General features: G+C 47.4%; 1 protein-coding gene across 1 annotated transcript in view; it reads right to left on the minus strand.

Annotated features, from left to right (window-relative positions):
* Positions 1-429: 429 nt before the first annotated feature.
* IGSF11 (immunoglobulin superfamily member 11) overlaps positions 430-18,133 on the minus strand; it is a 109,251-nt gene continuing 91,547 nt past the window's right edge. The window contains exons 2-7 of the mRNA XM_075106651.1: positions 7,795-7,958; positions 6,391-6,598; positions 5,447-5,602; positions 4,326-4,448; positions 3,945-4,095; positions 430-3,228 (exon numbers count right to left, since the gene is read on the minus strand). Of these exons, the coding sequence (XP_074962752.1) occupies positions 2,778-3,228; positions 3,945-4,095; positions 4,326-4,448; positions 5,447-5,602; positions 6,391-6,598; positions 7,795-7,958 (1,253 nt within the window). The 3' untranslated portion in view covers positions 430-2,777. The remainder of the gene's footprint in view (positions 3,229-3,944; positions 4,096-4,325; positions 4,449-5,446; positions 5,603-6,390; positions 6,599-7,794; positions 7,959-18,133) is intronic.

Below are 18,133 nucleotides of genomic sequence, written 5' to 3' on the forward strand. Positions count from 1 at the left end.
AGATTTTGGCTCTGGGTTGAACATGCCATGTTTCAGATTGGAAAACCAACACATGAGCAATTTTAAAAAAACATTTTCCCACATCACTCAAAGCAGCAAAGGACCTCCCATGCCAAATGACAGAAAATAAAACTCACCTTTGTCTAAGGAAGTAGGGTCCTTGCAAGCCTGGAAAATTGCACCTTCAAGGGCAATGTGTCAGACTATTATGAATGAGAAAAACAAGGCTATAGTACCAGGGTTCACTACCAAACTGGCTGGCCTAATAACATGCAGGTCTTGGTTGCACGGTCGCTGCTTACTGCCAGTCGTATCAAGGATGAGTGTTAACAGCCAAATTCATTGTAGTTACAGAATTAGGTGGGGGGAAATAAAATCAGCTGCAGGCAGTAAGAAGTCCTTTTTTTATATGAATAAAGTTTTATTGAATTTTAGACAATTAGAAAGAACAAAGAAAGAGGAGCAAACAGTCTCATGGAGGGTAGGAACCAGAAGAGCTTTCCCAGTAGAGGAGGGGATCTGCTGAGGGCAGTGTTCCTGTAAATGTTGTACAGGGGTTGTTATAAAAGTGGAAAGAATGTGTCTGGCCTTTTGCTTGATTTTTTTCCCCCCTCCCACATTAGGGTTTCTAAAGCCACTCGTCTTCCCCCGTCAATCGTACTACCCAGCAGCAAAGTGAGCAGACAGGCAGAAAAGAGGACTGCTCGGTTGAAATGTAAACACTCACACAGTACAACCACCTGCCTGCACCGCTGCTGCAGGGTTTTACACCCATTCTGGATGGACTTGTGTAGGAGGGGGAAGGAAGGGAAGTTGGATTTTTTTTTTCTCCTTTTTCTTTTCTTTTCTTTTTTATTTTAAGCAAAGAAGGCACAAAATCTCAGCCAAGCTTCAAACCTAGTGCTGTCTGGGAGCCCCCAACCTCCCAGAAAGCTACTGTGTTCATGTGGGAACCCAGCCCTCACGCCTCCCTCCTCTTCCTCAGAGTCTGTGCTTGCATTTGAAAGGTACCACTCAGGCAGAAGGACCTGCCCAAGGTCTGTGCACTGCTAGGGTATATAAAGCCGTGCCAGGACAAGGAAAGTGGGGATGAGGAAGAGTCTGTTGGCTTAAAAACAGACCCTTTTTCCAGTGTGAGAGCTATGGAAAGTCACCTGTGACTCCCCACATTGCTTTTCCAAGAGCAGACCTGGGAGGGTTCTGGTGCTTTTGGAGGTGACCACTGCCTTTACATGTGCAGCAGTTGGTGTTATGTGGGAAGCCTGAGACACCCATCTGGGCGTGGCCCCTTTGAGCCAGTGCTCTCTAGGAGGGCAAGTCTCAGCTCCCAGTCTAGCACTCCAAATGGCACCAGGCTCCTTCAGCAGTTTCAACTCTTGGCTTTGATTAAGGCTATTGAGTTGCAATAGAAAAAGGATAGGTGTCAGCCACAACCACCTCCCTGGCTGCGAGGAGATGGCAGATGCCACCAGTACGTGGCCTGAGGACATCATGGGAAGTAGGGGAGGCAGAGACATAGCATTTGGGCTTCCACAGGGTACCCCCTCTATTAAGCCCCTGCTTTCACTCTTTCTAAGGAAAGAGATTTGGAAACAAATCCTGCCAACCTCAGCGTCTGGGAATTCTGTGTGCATAGGAGAGCAGAAATGAGAACTGTGATGCCTCTGTGTGAGGACCCCAAGCACAGCGCATGCCCTGCCATGCCAGCCAGCCCCGGATAGCCCGATGAGGAAAACCGACTATGCAAGTACCAAGGCTGTGGGGTCTGAAGCCACTTGCCCTGAACCAGAGCAGCCCAGGGCAGCAGATGCCTCTGGACATGCCTACTGCTCTGCCACATCACCCTGCCCCTCTCTGCCTCCTGAATAACCCCAGCAACACCCAAGAAAAAAAGGACACGAGCCCTACAGCAGCAGCAGCAATGCACCCTCGCTCTGCATGGGGCATCCTGGGGAAAGACACTCAGGTGGCTGCATCCTCCACAGCCATGAACAGGGCTCTGGCAGCACTCTGCCCTAGTGTAGGAAAAGCAGCCAGTCTGAGGAAGACCTGTGTGTGTCTGTTTGCATGTCGGGGTGGGGGCAAAACTGCAATAATAAAGAAAAACACTTCCTGGTCCATGCCCTCAGTCAGCCACCCCCTTGGCCAAGCTGGTGGCTGTGCCTCCATCTCGCCCCTCCAGACTGGCCCATGCCTCCTCATACCCAGCCCTGGCGCACCGTCCTCCTTCATCTGGCAGTGGGGCCAGGGCCATGGGGAGGGGGCCAGGGCCACCATGTTGAGGCATAACCTGCCTCAGAACCCCTCCCCACTCAGCCCTCCCTGCCCTGACACAGGCTGTCGTCCTCTTGGAAATAAAACAGCAACAACAACAGAAAAAAAATAATATATATATCTCCCCAAGCCTCCCTGAAAGACCCAAATGGATAGAACTGACCCTCTCAAAACCAACAGGAAACAAAAGCAAAAGTCCCCGCCGAGGTCAGGCGCACATCCCAGCTGGGGCCCAGCAGCCGGGAATGGGTCCTGACCCCCCTGCTCCCCTGGCCTTGGCACAACTGTGGCATCCACCAGTGCGAGGAGCCCCGACAGCCGGGGAGATGCGGCATGGCCGGGATTGTCCCACCAGCTGGCAGCAGCCTCAGAAGGGGAGGGCAGAGAAGAGAGGCGAGTGAGTGTGCCCCTGCCGCCTCATCACCTTTCAGGAAGGAGTAGAGTCTCTTCACCCCACCGGGTACAAGAGGCCCCTTGCTCGGCTCTTTGCCGCTGGCATGGCATTACACAAGGGAGCCAGCTCGGCTCTGGGCGGGCACCATGACGGGGACAGCCCCGATCCGCTCCAGCGTGGCCTGGCTGACAGCGTAGGAGCGGGTATGCGGTGGCCGTGTCTTCCTGCTGACTGAGCCATTGCTCCGGATCACCTCCTGAGGGGACGGTGCTGTGCTGGCTGTCACCACCAGCGTCTTAGGGGGAGCTGGGGATGGGTGGCCACCGTTGGCATAGACAGGGCGGGTGCTCGTGCTTCCCGAGCGGGAGAAAGGGGGCTGGTGGGCATCGTTGCTGTTGCTGAAACGGGTGAAGGAGTCTGTGGCATGGTTGGCTTTGGGGTCATTCCAGTAGCGGCTGTTGTAGGTGTTGGAGGAGGTGAGGGTGTCATTCTCTGATGAGGATGCATCAGCATGGAATGTCTTTGTGGCAGAGGAGCATTTGGGTGGCAGGTCGTCCTCCCTGGGAAGGAGAGAGTGTGAGAACACATGGAGGATGCTGCCCTGCTTGCCCAACACCCACCCCCCACCACACCCTTCTGGGGTCAACACCATCAATTCAAGGTAAAGGACAGCACCAACATGAACCAGCATTGTTCCTTGACCAATTAATTCATCCCTCTTTACAGGAGCTACCTCTACACACATTAATTGCTCCGTGTGCCTACTGCTGAGGCAAATGACCCACACTCGTGTCTAGGGGGACAAAAACAGTGGTTATCACAACCACTGGTACTATGCAGGCTCAGTATGACTGTACCTGTACAACCAATGAAGCTGATCCTCAGGGGAGCTGCAGGAAGCTACCAAAGGGAAACACTGTGGCTGTAACACCAGAGAAGATAACACCTGTATCTCCAGAGCTTTCCAGCTATCACTGGTACTGTGGATCAGGATCCCACAATCATGTGGATCCCACGTCATGTGCAGTCTCTCTCTCCTACAGAGCTAACAATGTCAAACCAAGGCTCTCAATTAAGGCAATACTGAAAACAAAATCTGTCGTTATCATTCTCCATTTCCTCCCTCCTTTTTCTGGACAGATACGGATATCTCCCTCTGGCCCAGGGGAACACACTTAGGATTAGCAAGAGTGAGATTTCTGATTGCCTTCCTACTAGTCTCTGTTTTTGCCAGGCAGTCAGAGATCCCCTGGCACCAGCTTTCCTTGGCCCTTACCTTATCTCATTGGGAATCTCCTCCTCTTCTTCTTCTTTGTGTTTATTTTTCCAGTAAAACAGTGCCACGGCCACCAACACAATGCAAACAACGAGCACGACGGCACCTGTGGCCACCGCTCCTGCAATCAGGCCAATGCTCCGGGGGTGGGCTGTGGGGATGATTGAACAGAGAATGGAGAAGAAATCAGGGCTAGGCTGTGGCTGTCTATTAACATTTTAAACTGCCATGGCTTGGGAGGGGGAAAGTCAACGTCCCCATTCCAGGACACAATAATCTTCTGATAGAGAGGCACATGGGAGCTCACAGCAAACATGGTTACACGCTTTACTGTCACAAGACAGAAGCGGGTGGCCAAGCCTCCCTTGGCAAAATACTTACGTGCAATGACTTGCAGGTCCAGAAGGCAAGTGCTGGTTCCAATGGCATTTGAAGCCACACATTGGTAAAGACCTGAGGACACAGTGCTGATATTTCGGAGAGTGACAGTGCCCTGGACTTGGTCTAGTCAGAGAGAAAAGAAGGATTTAAATCCCTCCCCCCCTTGAGGAAAACTGTGAAAAGGCAAAGCCAGCAAATAGAGAATTTTGATGTGAGACTCTTAAGAGAGAAATAAATTAGGAAATAATCTTGAGATGGAAGCATTGTGCACACACACACAGAAGATTAGGTCTTAAGGAGCTTACACTAGATGTTTCTCTTTCTTCTTACAGATGAATTTCTGCAAATGAAAGCTTGGGCCTCTCAGCATTGTGTGAGAAAATGGAGGAAAGAAGAGATGTGCAATTACCAATACCTAAATCTACCTGCTAAATTCAATCCTGTCCTGTAAAACACCTGCTCTCCCATCCCTGGGCTTCCCACCCCCTGGTCTGCCCATTTTCCTCATTCCTGAATTATGTAAAACTTAAATGCTTGTGTATTTGTAAAATACAACTAGGTAAAGGGCAAAAGTACAGCTATCACTACTTGGTCAGGACACCTAGGCTAAGAAATCTTATGAATGGGACTTGGGGCTGGGCAACAGCCAGTCTGATCAGAGTCTTGCTCTTACACACATCTGAGAGGCAGCTCTGACAGTAACTTACTGGAGAACAGTGACCTCAGTGTGAGAAGCTGGCAGTATTTTCCTGGGATGATTCTGCCTCCCTTCTCCCAGTTTCCAATCTATAAGCCTTTCATTTGGTTTAAAATGCAGGTGAGTCAGCAGCTGAAGTCTCCAGCCACATGTCAACATCTGGCAACCATGTTCTCTCTTTCTTTCTCATTCAACCAGACCCTTGCTCCTCAACAGGGAACATGTTTCTGTACCAAAAAAACATTAAAATTTAAGTGGCCACTGGAGGGTATCTAGTCCACCATGGGCTCTAGGAATCTTCGTTCTGCTAAAGTGACTATGCAAGTGATGTCAGACACTCAGTGAGCCATGCCGCCTCTGGTGACTCAAAGGAAAGCCCAGGCTGTCACCTGGGAAATGAGAGGATAATCAACAGAATGAGCACCTTGTGTGGCAGTTGGGGGCAACTTGGGAACATTGTCCAGTTTCTCCCAGAGGTATGTTGGCCGGGGGATGCCTTCTTCCGAGCTGCAGGTCAGTGTGATATCGCTGCCCACATCCAGGGACCCCTGGATTCTGCAAAGCGGGGTAGAAGGAGGAACTGCGAGAGAAGAGGGGAAAGCAATAGCAGATCAGGAAATATGACCAAACAGTGGAGTGCAGGCTCTTTCTGGACACGTGCTGCTGAGGAAAGCAAGGACACTGGCATGAGCTGACAAGGGGACAAGAGGGAGGCAGCGGACAAAAACCCATTAAGGTTTGGCGGTGACAATTCACAAAGATTCCTGACCCACCAGACCATCAAGGTTACAGACTACTGCTGACCTGCACAGGACCCAGTACTTGTAGATTCCTCCCTAGAGAAAAAGGAGGTGAACATTTCTGTGCTTGGAACAGCAAGGGTGGTGAAAGCTAACAGAGCTGCAGACAGAATTTGCTGTCGTTGGGTTTTGCTTTCATATCCCTATAATGTCACGCACTCTGGTGTATTTAACATCACAGGGTGCATCCAGTACTAATAGCTTTCATGAAAAGGAAGCAAAGCTTTAAAGTAATTCTCCTCTCCTGTTGCTATGCACAAATCTCGTATGGTCCCTTCAGCTCTCCAGGATGCCCTCGTACTTTATTCATGCTTCTTTGCAACTCCACATCACAATGCTGCCACAAAAGCTTTCCCTCTATCATATTTTAAAACTCCATTATATGCTACCTGCATATGAAGGCTACAGACTCCCACAATACCCACAAGGTTGCCCATCCCTCACCACAGGATGTCCATGGGCTCCAATGCATACACTACCATATTGCTCTGCTATGATGCACTATCAGGCACAGAGGATCCCCTTGGCCCTGTTCCTCCCCTTTCTCCCATAATCCCAATAAACACACCTAAGACAGTAAGTCCAATGACTCCAATATTCCTGACGCCTCGGTCGGGAAGATTGTTGACCAAACACTGGTACGTGCCGGTATCCGATAGCTGAGTATTGTTGATGAAGATGGAGGCACTGGTGGTTGGCATTGTCACAGCAAACCCCACTCGCCCATAGAACTGAGGTGCACCACCAAAGATCTGACCCCCTTGGTAGAGAATAACCTGGAAAAGAAAGGAAGGCTCAAACACCAGTCTTCAGGAGCTGAGCAAGGAGGAAGAACAGCAAGCAAAACATGGGCTTCCAAAGCTGAAAGGACCAGTTCCTAAAGCATCCCTAAATAACCAGAGCTCGATATTCAGTTGTCCCAAGCTGACCCATCATAGCAGAGGTGTTTTCTCTAAAAGAGGAACACATTCTGTAGCCTGTTTTGAGCCCATAAAAATGTTCACAGAGGTAACCGGATAGATACCCAAGTCTTCTTCCATCTCTGGGTTGGCAATACCAGCCTGCTTCATATAACAGTCATTACCCATCTGGACAGATTGATGTAGAGAGGCAGACACTCTCTGCTGGTCAGTGAGGAAAGCATTTGCCCAGTGGACAGTATAATTCTCAGTCTCAGCCAGTAAGATCCTGCCATGTTTTGACACTGCTCATTGAAGATCATTGGGATGAACTGAATGACAGTGTCTACCAGTCAGATGGCTTATATAGCAGTCTGTACTCAGACCAAGTCCCCAAGGAGCAAGTACTCTTTAGTGCAGATTCTCATAGCTGAATACCAAATGTGGTGGGAGCAGTGTGACCCAAGACAGATTAATTTCAGAGCAATGGCATTCTTCTGCTATCAGAATGTGTGGACAAAAACCAGGCCAGAATATCTCAGGTTATGATTCTTGTGCCTACCACAACAGACTCTCCTTTGCTAATGTTCATAAGAATGGACTTGCATAAGCAACAGACAGTGAAAAAGTAAGAGGGAAAGTAAAAGGGGAGATAAATCTATGAGATGCCATGTGTTCTGGCACATTTTACCTAGATTTCACAGGTTTAAGCCTGCAGCTGCTCCCAGATCCTCCAAATCTCATATGCAGCACAACAAAACCTGGATTACTTCTCCTGTGCTCTTTTGAATGCACAAACCACCAGCAACCCAGGACAGCCATACAGTATCACATACACCTGCCCCAACTGCACATCCAGCCAAGGCAGCCAAGGACACAATGTGCATCAGTTAACAAAGCATTGAAGAAATCAGATTCATGTAAGACCCAGAGGGCATGTTCAGTGAGGAAGGGAACGTTCTGGCACAACCAGAGACTCAGCATCGTAAAGGGAGTCCATCCAGATCAGTGTTAAAAGGGTGAGGAAAAGGATATCCCCAAAGAAAAGCATGCTCCAATAAGAAAGGACCTACCTGTTGAGGCTGGTTGGCATTAGAAAGAGGAATGACCATCCAGATGACATTAAGGTTAGTGAGAGCAGCATTAGTGGTGAAGGTGCAGGGCAATACTGCTGTCTGTCCTCGGGCAACCTGGATACTCCCTGAACTGACTGTCACCTCCAGAGGACACACCAGACCTGGAAAGAGGAGGACACCTGATTCAGGCATTTCAGGAGAAGGACACCTGGTTCAAGCATTGCAGGTGGCCCCATACACATGCAGATCATGACAGCAGAATCCTGTTTTTACACAATTGTCCCTTACCAATTACTTCAGGCTAAAAAGAATTATATTACTCCCTCAACAGATCAGGCTGCTCTCATGCAGACAGTTTTCACAGGCAAATGCAGATAGGTGGACCTTTTAGGTCACAGCACTCTAGTTTCAGAGCTTCTGAAAACAACAGGTTTTGTTTTGGCGGGGAAAGAGCTGGAAGAGCAGCCAAGCTGTGTCTAAGAGATAATGAAATATGTTTTCAAACCCATCGATCTTAATGATACCCAACATCACTGAAACAGAAAAGGAAACTGCATTCTGAAAGTCTTCACCAAGGGGTAAGAAGAGAGAACGTGTATCATTAAAGAAGAAACACAGCTCTACCCCCACTTCTACCCCTCATAAAATCCAGCATGAGCAGAAACATTTTAGTGCTATTTTTAATTTAAAGGGTTAAAAAATTGAAATCTTTTCCAGTCCAGGTATTTCTATCTACTGGTGAAAAATGACTACTGATAATGGAGGATATCATCAAATCTCATTTATTTTCCAGCATTTCCACCATTTACTTCTTTGCATTCCACACAGGCTGGACAGCGCTCAAAGCCTGATAAGCCCCAGCTTCCCAGCGCAGCAGCTCAAGGCTGCAGTTTTTAGACTGCAAGTCACACAGGGAAATACCTCCATTCCTACTGCCAAAATCTTATCAAATGAAACTTAACCAAGGAGTAACCACCACCATTTTGATCAGCACTAAAACTCTTTAAACCATTTCCCCCCCCGCCCCAAAATCAAAACAGTGACTACAAAAAAACATCTCTCTATACTACAGCTCACTATCTTCTTGTTCAAAGCATGTGGGAGGCTGCTGGAGGAGAAGGCAAGGTGTTTTCAAAATCCAGGGCAACATCAGAATATTACTAGCACCAAGGTGTAGTCTGTGGACCGCCCTGTTCTCTTGCTGACTCCAGGAAGGGCTGCAAGGGAAGTTCTATTTTCTGCCAAGAGACACTAGTTTGCTGAAAGTGAAATGCTCCATGAAAATAGGTTTCTATATGAACTATGAAGAAATTGAACAGGCTAATTTCTGAGAAAAAGGTGAGTGGTCTCCCGCACACTTGTCTGCTGGGATCCTTCCCAACCTACCTAATGGAGAGATGGGGCACTCAGAGCCTGGAAGAGCTGAACTTCAGGTGCTTCAGATCCAGTTTCTAGCACCTGAACAGCCTATAATGAGTTCCTGGGTTTGGACTGACTGCTCCAGAGCTGCAATACCCCCAGCTTGCAAATCCTCAGCAACCTCTGGGCTTTCATTCCCTCATCCATATCTCCCACCCCCAAAGGTAGTTCAGGGAGGCTCAGAAGTACTTCAGAAGAGAGTCAGACAAATGCCATTTTAATCTAAGTGAAATTCATGAGTTTCTTACTTTGCAGAAAAAAAAAACCAAACCCAAGTCTGACTTTCCTCACAGGCTTGGAACATATTTAAAAATATGAAACATTTCAGAAATTCCTAGGGAAACAGTCCATCTCTGGTACTAACATCTCAGAGAACTGGGTGCCTGGATGAGGAACAGCTGGTGAAAGCTTAATCCATCAATCTCCTATGCAGGGCTGTCAGCAGCAAGCAGAAGTAAATAATTTGAAGAGCCAGTAATAAGCATCACCTTTATTACAAGGTATCTGCCTTCCATTTGCCTCTGTGGTTAACAGACTGGGAATGGTTTTGGACTCCTCATTGGCTTATGGCTGATCAGGCAGCAGTAGTAGTCCAAAAACCAGAACCGATCCATGTCAGCTTTGGAGGTGTCTCTTACTGAATACAACCCTAACAAGGGATTGTGTTTTCCGCAGGCCTAAATTTGAAGGCTACCTTACCATGACTACTCATCCAGTCTAGCATCATCCATGCGCTAAACAGTGTGCAGGGAGTCACAATAACTTTGATGTTTATTGGATTAACCTCTCTCTCCAACATGGTGCAGAAAGCTTTTCTGCCATGTTCAGCATAGATTTAATGAGATACTTTCCATGTAAGGAAAATCAACTGCTTGTCTGATTTGGAATAACAACTTGTGTTCTTCAGCCTCATCCCTTATCCCCTCCACGAAAAACCCGCACATTCAAATTCTTGTCACTCAGCAAAAGTAATACTTAAGTACGAGTATTCACTAGCAGTGAATTCGCTGGGAAAGTTATAGTTTACAGTTTGCATTGCAGGGTTAGTTACATCAATCACTCAATCATCAAGCTTATGTGATTTTCATGTCCAACCACTCTCTTGCCACTCCGAATACTTACTATTAGCTGACTATAAACATCCTGCAGAATATTAAAAACACTAAAATAGAACATGCATAATTACTTCGCTGTAAAGATAATTTTCAATACATTTGAGAATTTCCCAACTGACTTATGAACAATTTAAAAAAGGAAATAAAAGACATAATATTCCCTTTGCTCTGCCAGTGGCCCACTCTCACCCTGCAGCACCCCACAGCCCCCATAAACTCCTCCCCCCTTCAAGGCACCACAGCATCCCTTTTAATTTTAATGCCATGGCATGGTTTCTGTCAGGAGGGACACTAAGGAAGAGCTGAGGTCCCCATCCATTTCTTTTGCCAAGGGCAGCTGCTTTGAACCTGGGCATGCATGAGGAGCACCCCCACCATGCTGCCCTGTCTCTGTCTTATTAAGCCACCAGGCAAGCCAGCTCCTCAGACTTGCTTTTGCCTCATGCATCCCAGGGCCTGTCAGCTGCTCTTTGGCCTGGGATGCATACAAGGCAGGCAGCACTTAAAGACAAGGACTCATTTTGTTAAGCTAAGTGGCACCTGCAGGGCTACAGCTGGGGAAAACACACACAACTGCTTCTGACAAGTAAGCTTAAACAAGGCGACAGGGGAGTCAGGAGACCAAATGTAGGCAAAGTCCTCTTCCACCAGCATGAACAGGGAGGTAGGCTGGTGTGTTAACACAGCACCAGAAGGGCATTACTACTGTGTGACTCCTCCCCCAGGAGACAGCTGGAAGAGCAAAGATCAAATCATCTTCAGAAGCTACAGCGTCTTTCTTTATATCTCAGACTACTAGAAAATGTAACACACTTACACATGCCCTTGCCCATCTACACAAGCGTCTACGTGACTGCATCCTTCCACACCAGTACTCATGGTCCAAAATAGAGATGGATGCACACAAAGACACATACACTTATAAACCTGTGTGCCCAGGAAGACACCTAGTAGGAGACTCAACCAAATGTTACATGTTTAAACATTCCAAAATTAGGAGCTGCAAAAATGTGGCTTTGCATTAACGCAAAAGGATGGAGAGAGGGGAGAGAGGGAGGAAGAGCTTTCAGCTTTAGCATATCTATTGGGATAAGGATTTTTCAATGCAGCCTAAGGAATGAGGACTTGAATTCCCTTGGGTAGATATAAATGCAAATATAGATATATGCATACACATACCAAGTCAAATTACACACAAGGAGGTCAGAAAAAATCAAGCAAAAGATGTTGTAAAGGGTCTCCTTTTGCAAAGGCACACAATCCAGATCTTCTCTAAGCATTCAGATAAGTTTAATGACTTGTGAGAGACAACAAGAATCAATCACCACCAAATCATCTCTTAGAATGGGATTACAATGGCCATTACGCCCTCTCTTGTATGTGTAGTCTCCTCCTTACTTAGTAATTAAGCATCCCCATAAGCAGCACGCCTGGAGGAAGAGCAGGGTACACCACTGTCAGCAGAAAGAGGAATGGGCCCTTCCTACACACAGGACACTTTGATCTTAGCTTGATTCTGCAAACGGCTTTATCCTTTGATCCCGATGCAGCGAGCTCCCATCACTAATTAGAAAATGGAATGCTCCATTTTTTTGTCCCCTATCAGGGAATCAACCAGCAGAACAACATTTTGGCTACAGAGGCTTCTTTAGAGTTCCTTCGTATTTCCAGGACCAAGTAATTATTTTGACAAAAGATGACTCTGATTTCATTTTTGACGGGTTAATACTGCTTTTCCAAGTAGCACACTCAGCTTCATCCCCTGCATCCATGAAGGAGTCCATGTAGATAGTTCATACAGCATGACACAAGCATGTAGGGCCCAGTCCTGCAACCAGCATTTGCCTCCCTGCTGGGTATGTGGAGGAGGAGGCGGCTGCTGCCATATGTTTGATAGCTGACCTACAAGGATTGCAAGCCTGAGAGGCTTCAGAATATACCAGATGCAGTAAAGCTGAAAGACGTGGGCACTTTCGACTCAGACTAAGTTGATTGAAAATATTCCCAGCTCCTGCACACTGCCACACCTCTCTGCCAGAGATCACCAGCAAGACCAGCAAATCACTTCGGCTGACAGCCCTCTGAGTGAAATGAGGACTTCCACCACCAACACTTCACATCAATAGACCAGATTATAACATGAACAGCTGGTGCACCAGTCCATATTACCATGATGCCAGATGGTCACAGACAACAAGGGCCTCAGAGGCTGCAGAAGCTATGCCTTCAGTAAGCACCATGGTCATGCTGTTGAAGTTGTGCTAAGGTCATGTCCTCCTCTACTGCTGGATCATCCCCAGCACCCGGTTTTCAGAGGCAATCATGCTCATCAAAATACTTAGGTATCACTGGCTGCACTGCAGTGTAGTGCACAGAGAGGGTCTTTCTGCACTGCATTTAGCCTAGGAGCATTGATCACCCAGGACCACAGAAAAATAGTAGTTTCTCTGAAGAGCCATTCATACCATGAAAGGCAAGCTTCCACCTTGCCTCACCTTCTGGAGGACACTCTCTACATTGCAAGTATCCCCAAGAACTGTTGGCAAGTCAGCAGCATTTGGCACCTGCTAGCAGCAACCTCCTGATACTCAACAGTGTGGGAGGCTGGGCTAGCATGACTTTGCATATGCAGAAGCCAGGGTACAGGTTCAGTCTGCAGCACAGGCAAGCCAGGGAAGCAAATGGCCAGGGGAGAAAGGAGGGAGGGAGGTGTGAAAGGGATTAAAAAATCCTCAGTTGCGTGCATTCTGAATCTCCAGACCTCCAGGGAAAACGTGCAGAAGTGTGTGAGGCTGGGGGGAAGATGAATAAAGCTTCAAGCTGTATCAGCTTACGTCTGACACCCAGGGAATGGCTCCCCCTGTCCCAGTGCAATTAGCAATCCTATTGCCATGTGCTGGGGAAGATGCCTTTGGCAGTATGACATTTTGGGTCCCTCGTTAGAGAGGCAAGGATGAGCTCACTCAAAAATTTCAAGAACAGGGTAGGAACACAATATTCAATCTGGCAACTGCAGGCAATGGAGGGAGAAACTGCAGAGCAGTCTTTTCCCTGAGATGAAAAGAGAACACAAGTCGCTGTGTCTTTGGCCTGCCTCGTATCTCTGAGTCTGGGACCAAAGCTGCCTTCTGTGATAAAGAAATGTCTCCTACCCTAAATGAGCTGAGGTACATTGGCGACTCGACACAATGAGCAGTAGCAAATCCTATAGCCCAGGAAGGAGTGACTCACAGCTGGAAGAGACAGTAACAGATGTGGGGAGTACTTCTGCCACAGGATCAGCTAGTGCAGCAATGATTCAATGATTCAAGGAGCCTGACTTGCAGTGCAAACACTGATAATATTGAATCTATCCAGTATGATACAACAGCATCCAAACAGGCTGGTCAACAAGCTGTCTGACTACTGGTCTTGCCCATTGTCACCAGGGTCTGGGTATCCTTCTGTCATTCTAGATGTCCTATGCTTGCTAATTCAGAATCTAGCTAACCAAATGCAGTATTTACCCAGCCTAGTGTCTGGAGGCAGCTTGCAGTAGACTCCACCCTGCTTGTGGAACTGGCATCACCAAGCACTCCAAAGGAGCACAGATCTGAGTTAATGCCCAGCTAGGCTGAATTATTTTCAGTTCACTACAGAAATTCTACCATGGAAAAACTTCCAGCCTCCAAAGTCATTCTGCATGGCAGGCATCCGGGATAGATGCACACAGTCATAGCAGACTGTACCCTGGAGCAAATGTGCCCTAGCACAAACTTTCCTGAGGAGGTTGCTTGGTAGAGACCTTGGAACAATTATACTGGGCACTGAGAGCAATGGTGAGAAGGGAGGGCTCCACCACACTTCTGCCAGCTCACAGCAAACTTTGCTCCAAAGACATCCAAAGGGTGATTGCCAGTTTGTGGGCACATGTTATACGGGTGCTACAGAAAGCCTTCCCAGAGAGCCTGCAGGGATACTGAGGACACCCTAGAAAATGTCATGCTTCTGTCAGAAAAGAGGGGGCAGAGACTTTCTGGCATAGCTTCTCCTCAAGATACAATAAACACTGCCTAAGCCACTCCCAGCAGAAGTTTGTCTAATATAGTCTTTAAAGCCCCAGACAATGTCTGTACTGTGCAGCACAGCTTAGCAGTCTGGTCCAGTACTCGGCAGCCCCTGCTTTCTTGTGACTGCCAGAGCTCTCACCAGTGGTGCTTCTGGACTCCTGCCCTTCCCTCTCTGCAACCCAGGCATGCAAGTCACACTTGCCAACATTGTCCCTTCCCCTTGCCCTGTCCACCCCTTTCTGCACTACCCCCACCACAATGATGTAGCTGATCAATTGGACACAGTTTGGCTGTTTTGTTCTCCGAGACAGCTGCATCAAACTTTTGATATCTCAGACTCCAGACTGAGAATTTATTAGGAGTAAGCCCATTTCCTTTATTTGAACAGGGACAATATCTCAAAATAAGGCTCATGCTGACTCTTTCTGGCTCACAGGTCTAGCAATTGGGATAGTAACCTGATAGTGTATAAGGCAAAATAATTTCTAACTCTTTCCTTCCTATCTTTGCTGGCTCTGCAAGACAGACTGGAACAAACAGCAGGAAAACTATCACATCTAGCATGGTTTTAGAGCAAGATCTTTGTAACACAGGTGTTAAATCTACACTGATGCTAACTTTTCCTCTGAGGTGTATACAGTGTTACTCTCTGTTAAATGCAGGTCAAAAGCCAAGTTAACCTCTAAGCACCATTATTCCCAGAGAAATCATCAAACACAACTGGTGGAATCTAGTCATCCCTCCAGCATGGAGCCTCCCAAGTAAATAGATCCATTATTGCCACAGTAAGAGCAATCTCAGGATTGCTGCCCACCCCATAAGATATGCAGGTTAGCAGACACTAGTCCAAGGAGAAAACACAATGTCAGGGTCTTGAACTCAAGCCCTGCAGTGTTTCTTGCCAAGAACTAGACCAGTTAATCAGGGACATCGACTACCAGTAAATCTGTGTTGATCACACCGACCCTTCTCTCTTACCATTTATAACCTCATCTAAACTAGACAGAAAGCAAACAGTGTAACTTCCTGCTGACCCACTGTGCTCTGGCCTCAGCTGTTGGCCTGGTGAATAGCGGTCACTACCACCCCTGCCATCCTCCCTTTTAGAAATAGGTCTTTCTCTGCAGGCCAGCTGGGAGGAGGACTTCAAACAACTGTGTGATTGAGATGACATGGAACACATCTCCTTGTCCCTGACCTCCCCAACCTGCAGCCATAGCGGGGTGAAAACTGGACTTTAAGACCAAAAAAAGGCAGGAAAGCTTTCAGCTATACATACTTCAAGAACAGTGTCAGATCCCTCCCATGTCCTTGTCAGAGGAGCTGGACTAGCTCTTGCAGGCTCTCATAACACACTGAGGAATTTGATTCCTTCCCCATTTCTGGCACAGACTCGCTGGGTCCTGCTAAGCAAGTCAGTCAGCTCCAGGTATCCTCAGAGGGTCCCTGTTAGTGTGAGATCCTCATTTGCTCAGGTTTAGACCTAAGGCGTTCGATTTGCTGAACTGCTGAGCATTCAAACCTGCTAGAGAAATCAAGGGGGGCTGTGCTCTCCATGTAGCATGGATCACATTATGATAAGCTCTCTGCGTAACCTGAACAGTGCTATTCCAACAGATCTTATTACTTGTGTTTAATTAGTCACAGTCTTTAAATGCAAGAGGATTTTGAGCTGTGAGAAAAGCATAGTGTTAGAGCAGCTTGCTAACATGTACAAAGTGGGAACAAGAACCCAGATCTGGTTTACAGATGCCCTGGTGATAGCAGGGTCAGGGGCCCAATGACCGAAATGGTCCTTTCCACTTCTGGACTCCTGCTGTGCTCCCAGTACTGGCTTCTCTTCTGTGTCTCTAACCAGCCTGGCTGGAACTGCCAGGAGAGCCACCTTCTTTGCAGCTTCTGCTAGCTGGGATGGTTGCCTTGCATGTCTGCTTCCTCAGATGCAGTACGCATGCAAGTTAGAGATAAAAGAACAACTGCATTGTATTATAGCAAGATTATAAAAATGGGAAGGGACATTGATAGGAACAAAAATAGCATCTACAATGACATTAGCTAGGATAAAACTAATCAATCGCTGTGCTCTGGGGCATGCATTAATCCCCTCTCCATGGTATAGTGTTGCACAATTAGGTACATTATGGAAAGTTTAACACTTCCCTCCGATGCATGCAGCATTGGCTGGAAACAGAGATTGCTGTGATCTGAGCTGGCAGTCCTTGAATTCACAGCATTTGCAGAGGACTCAAGGAGCAGCTGCACTACTGAGTTTGGGGAATTTTTTGCTTTAGCAGATCAGCAAGAACAGAGAGGACCAAGAGGGGATCAGGAACTCACTCAAGCGCTCACTTGTCGCTCCCCTGACTTGAAAGAGGGGAGGGGTGGGTAAGTCTAATTCAGCTCACTCTGTGGGACCATTTTGTGTCAACTTTGCCCATTCCTGGCTGTACCCAGCACTGGAGTCATCAATGACTTATCTCCCCAGGACTCAGGTGGGCAAATCAGGAGCCTGCAGTCTGTCTACAGAACATGGCTGGAGGCCACAATGAGGCAGCATACCCAAGGTACAAACAGGGTGGTGTCTCCTTGCAACAGGGTGCCAGTCATTTCTTTCTCTCCTAAGGTCCTCCAGAGATGCATGAAGCACCATCTTCCAAATCACAGCCACAGGGAAGGATGAAAGTGAAAGTTTAGCTGGGCACAGAAAGGTATTTCCCTATTCTTTGTCTTCTACAAAGCTGTGACTGGCAAACACAGTCCCTCCTTCTTCATCCCTAGTCCTGTGATAGATCAGCTCTGGGGAATCCTGCTGCAGTAACTTAAGACGTTGTCATTGTCTGCTATTTGCCTTGTCACCTAGCACAAGGTTGTTGCCCTGACACCACCAAAAGTAGAAAGGAAGCTGTGCCTCCATCTCACAGCCAGGCATTAATTAGCATAACCTGCTGAGAAAGGTGTTAAGGACAGGTTAACCTGCTTTGCTGTGAAAGAGGAAGGCTGCATTGCAGACACGCTGTCCTGTTCTGCTCACTGCTACAGTGGAGGCATCATCTAACACTAATGAATGTCTAGGGGTGGGAACATTTTAAATGACCATGGCCAATTACTTTAGCTGAAGTGACTTGGGAATGAAAGCTTATCAAATATTCATGCAAGCACATTTAAGGTGGGAAGCTCAGCTTGAGTGTGCACAGAGCCTGCATCAACAGCTCAGAGCTGCAGACTTTCCCATTCATCTAGCTCAGATGCCAACATAAACCTCCCACATCCCTCCTCTTAATTATCTCACTGCTTGTCATAGCATATCAGAAAGAAAATGCACCTTTTACAGCAAAGATTTGTATCTATGTTTCCTAAATGAGGGAAAAGGAACAGAGTTGACTGAGAGCAATGAATGCATATGTTGGCTTCATTTTCCTGAAGCAGGTTGGAAAAAACCTCGCAGGATCCAGCTCTTAACATCTGGTAAGCACCACCATGGCCAGTCACTGTCTCTGAAAGCATCCTCAGTGTCCCCATGGATATTTCTAACCACACCTGAGGCCAGCTGAGCCCACAACATGCAAATTACAGGATGCGGCTGTGTGGGATGAGATGAGAGCTGTATGTAACTTGCTTACCCCAGAGCAGGAGCCTAATTAGAGCTCTTCCCAGGATCTAAAAGCAAAAAATAGCCTCAAGTTCCCCCCCACCCATCCCATTTCTTTGCTAATATTCTCCCAGCACAGCCCAGTCAGCAGAGATGTGTCACAC

This window comes from Phalacrocorax aristotelis, chromosome 1 (genome assembly GCF_949628215.1).
Source record: "Phalacrocorax aristotelis chromosome 1, bGulAri2.1, whole genome shotgun sequence".
Lineage (NCBI taxonomy): Eukaryota > Metazoa > Chordata > Aves > Suliformes > Phalacrocoracidae > Phalacrocorax > Phalacrocorax aristotelis.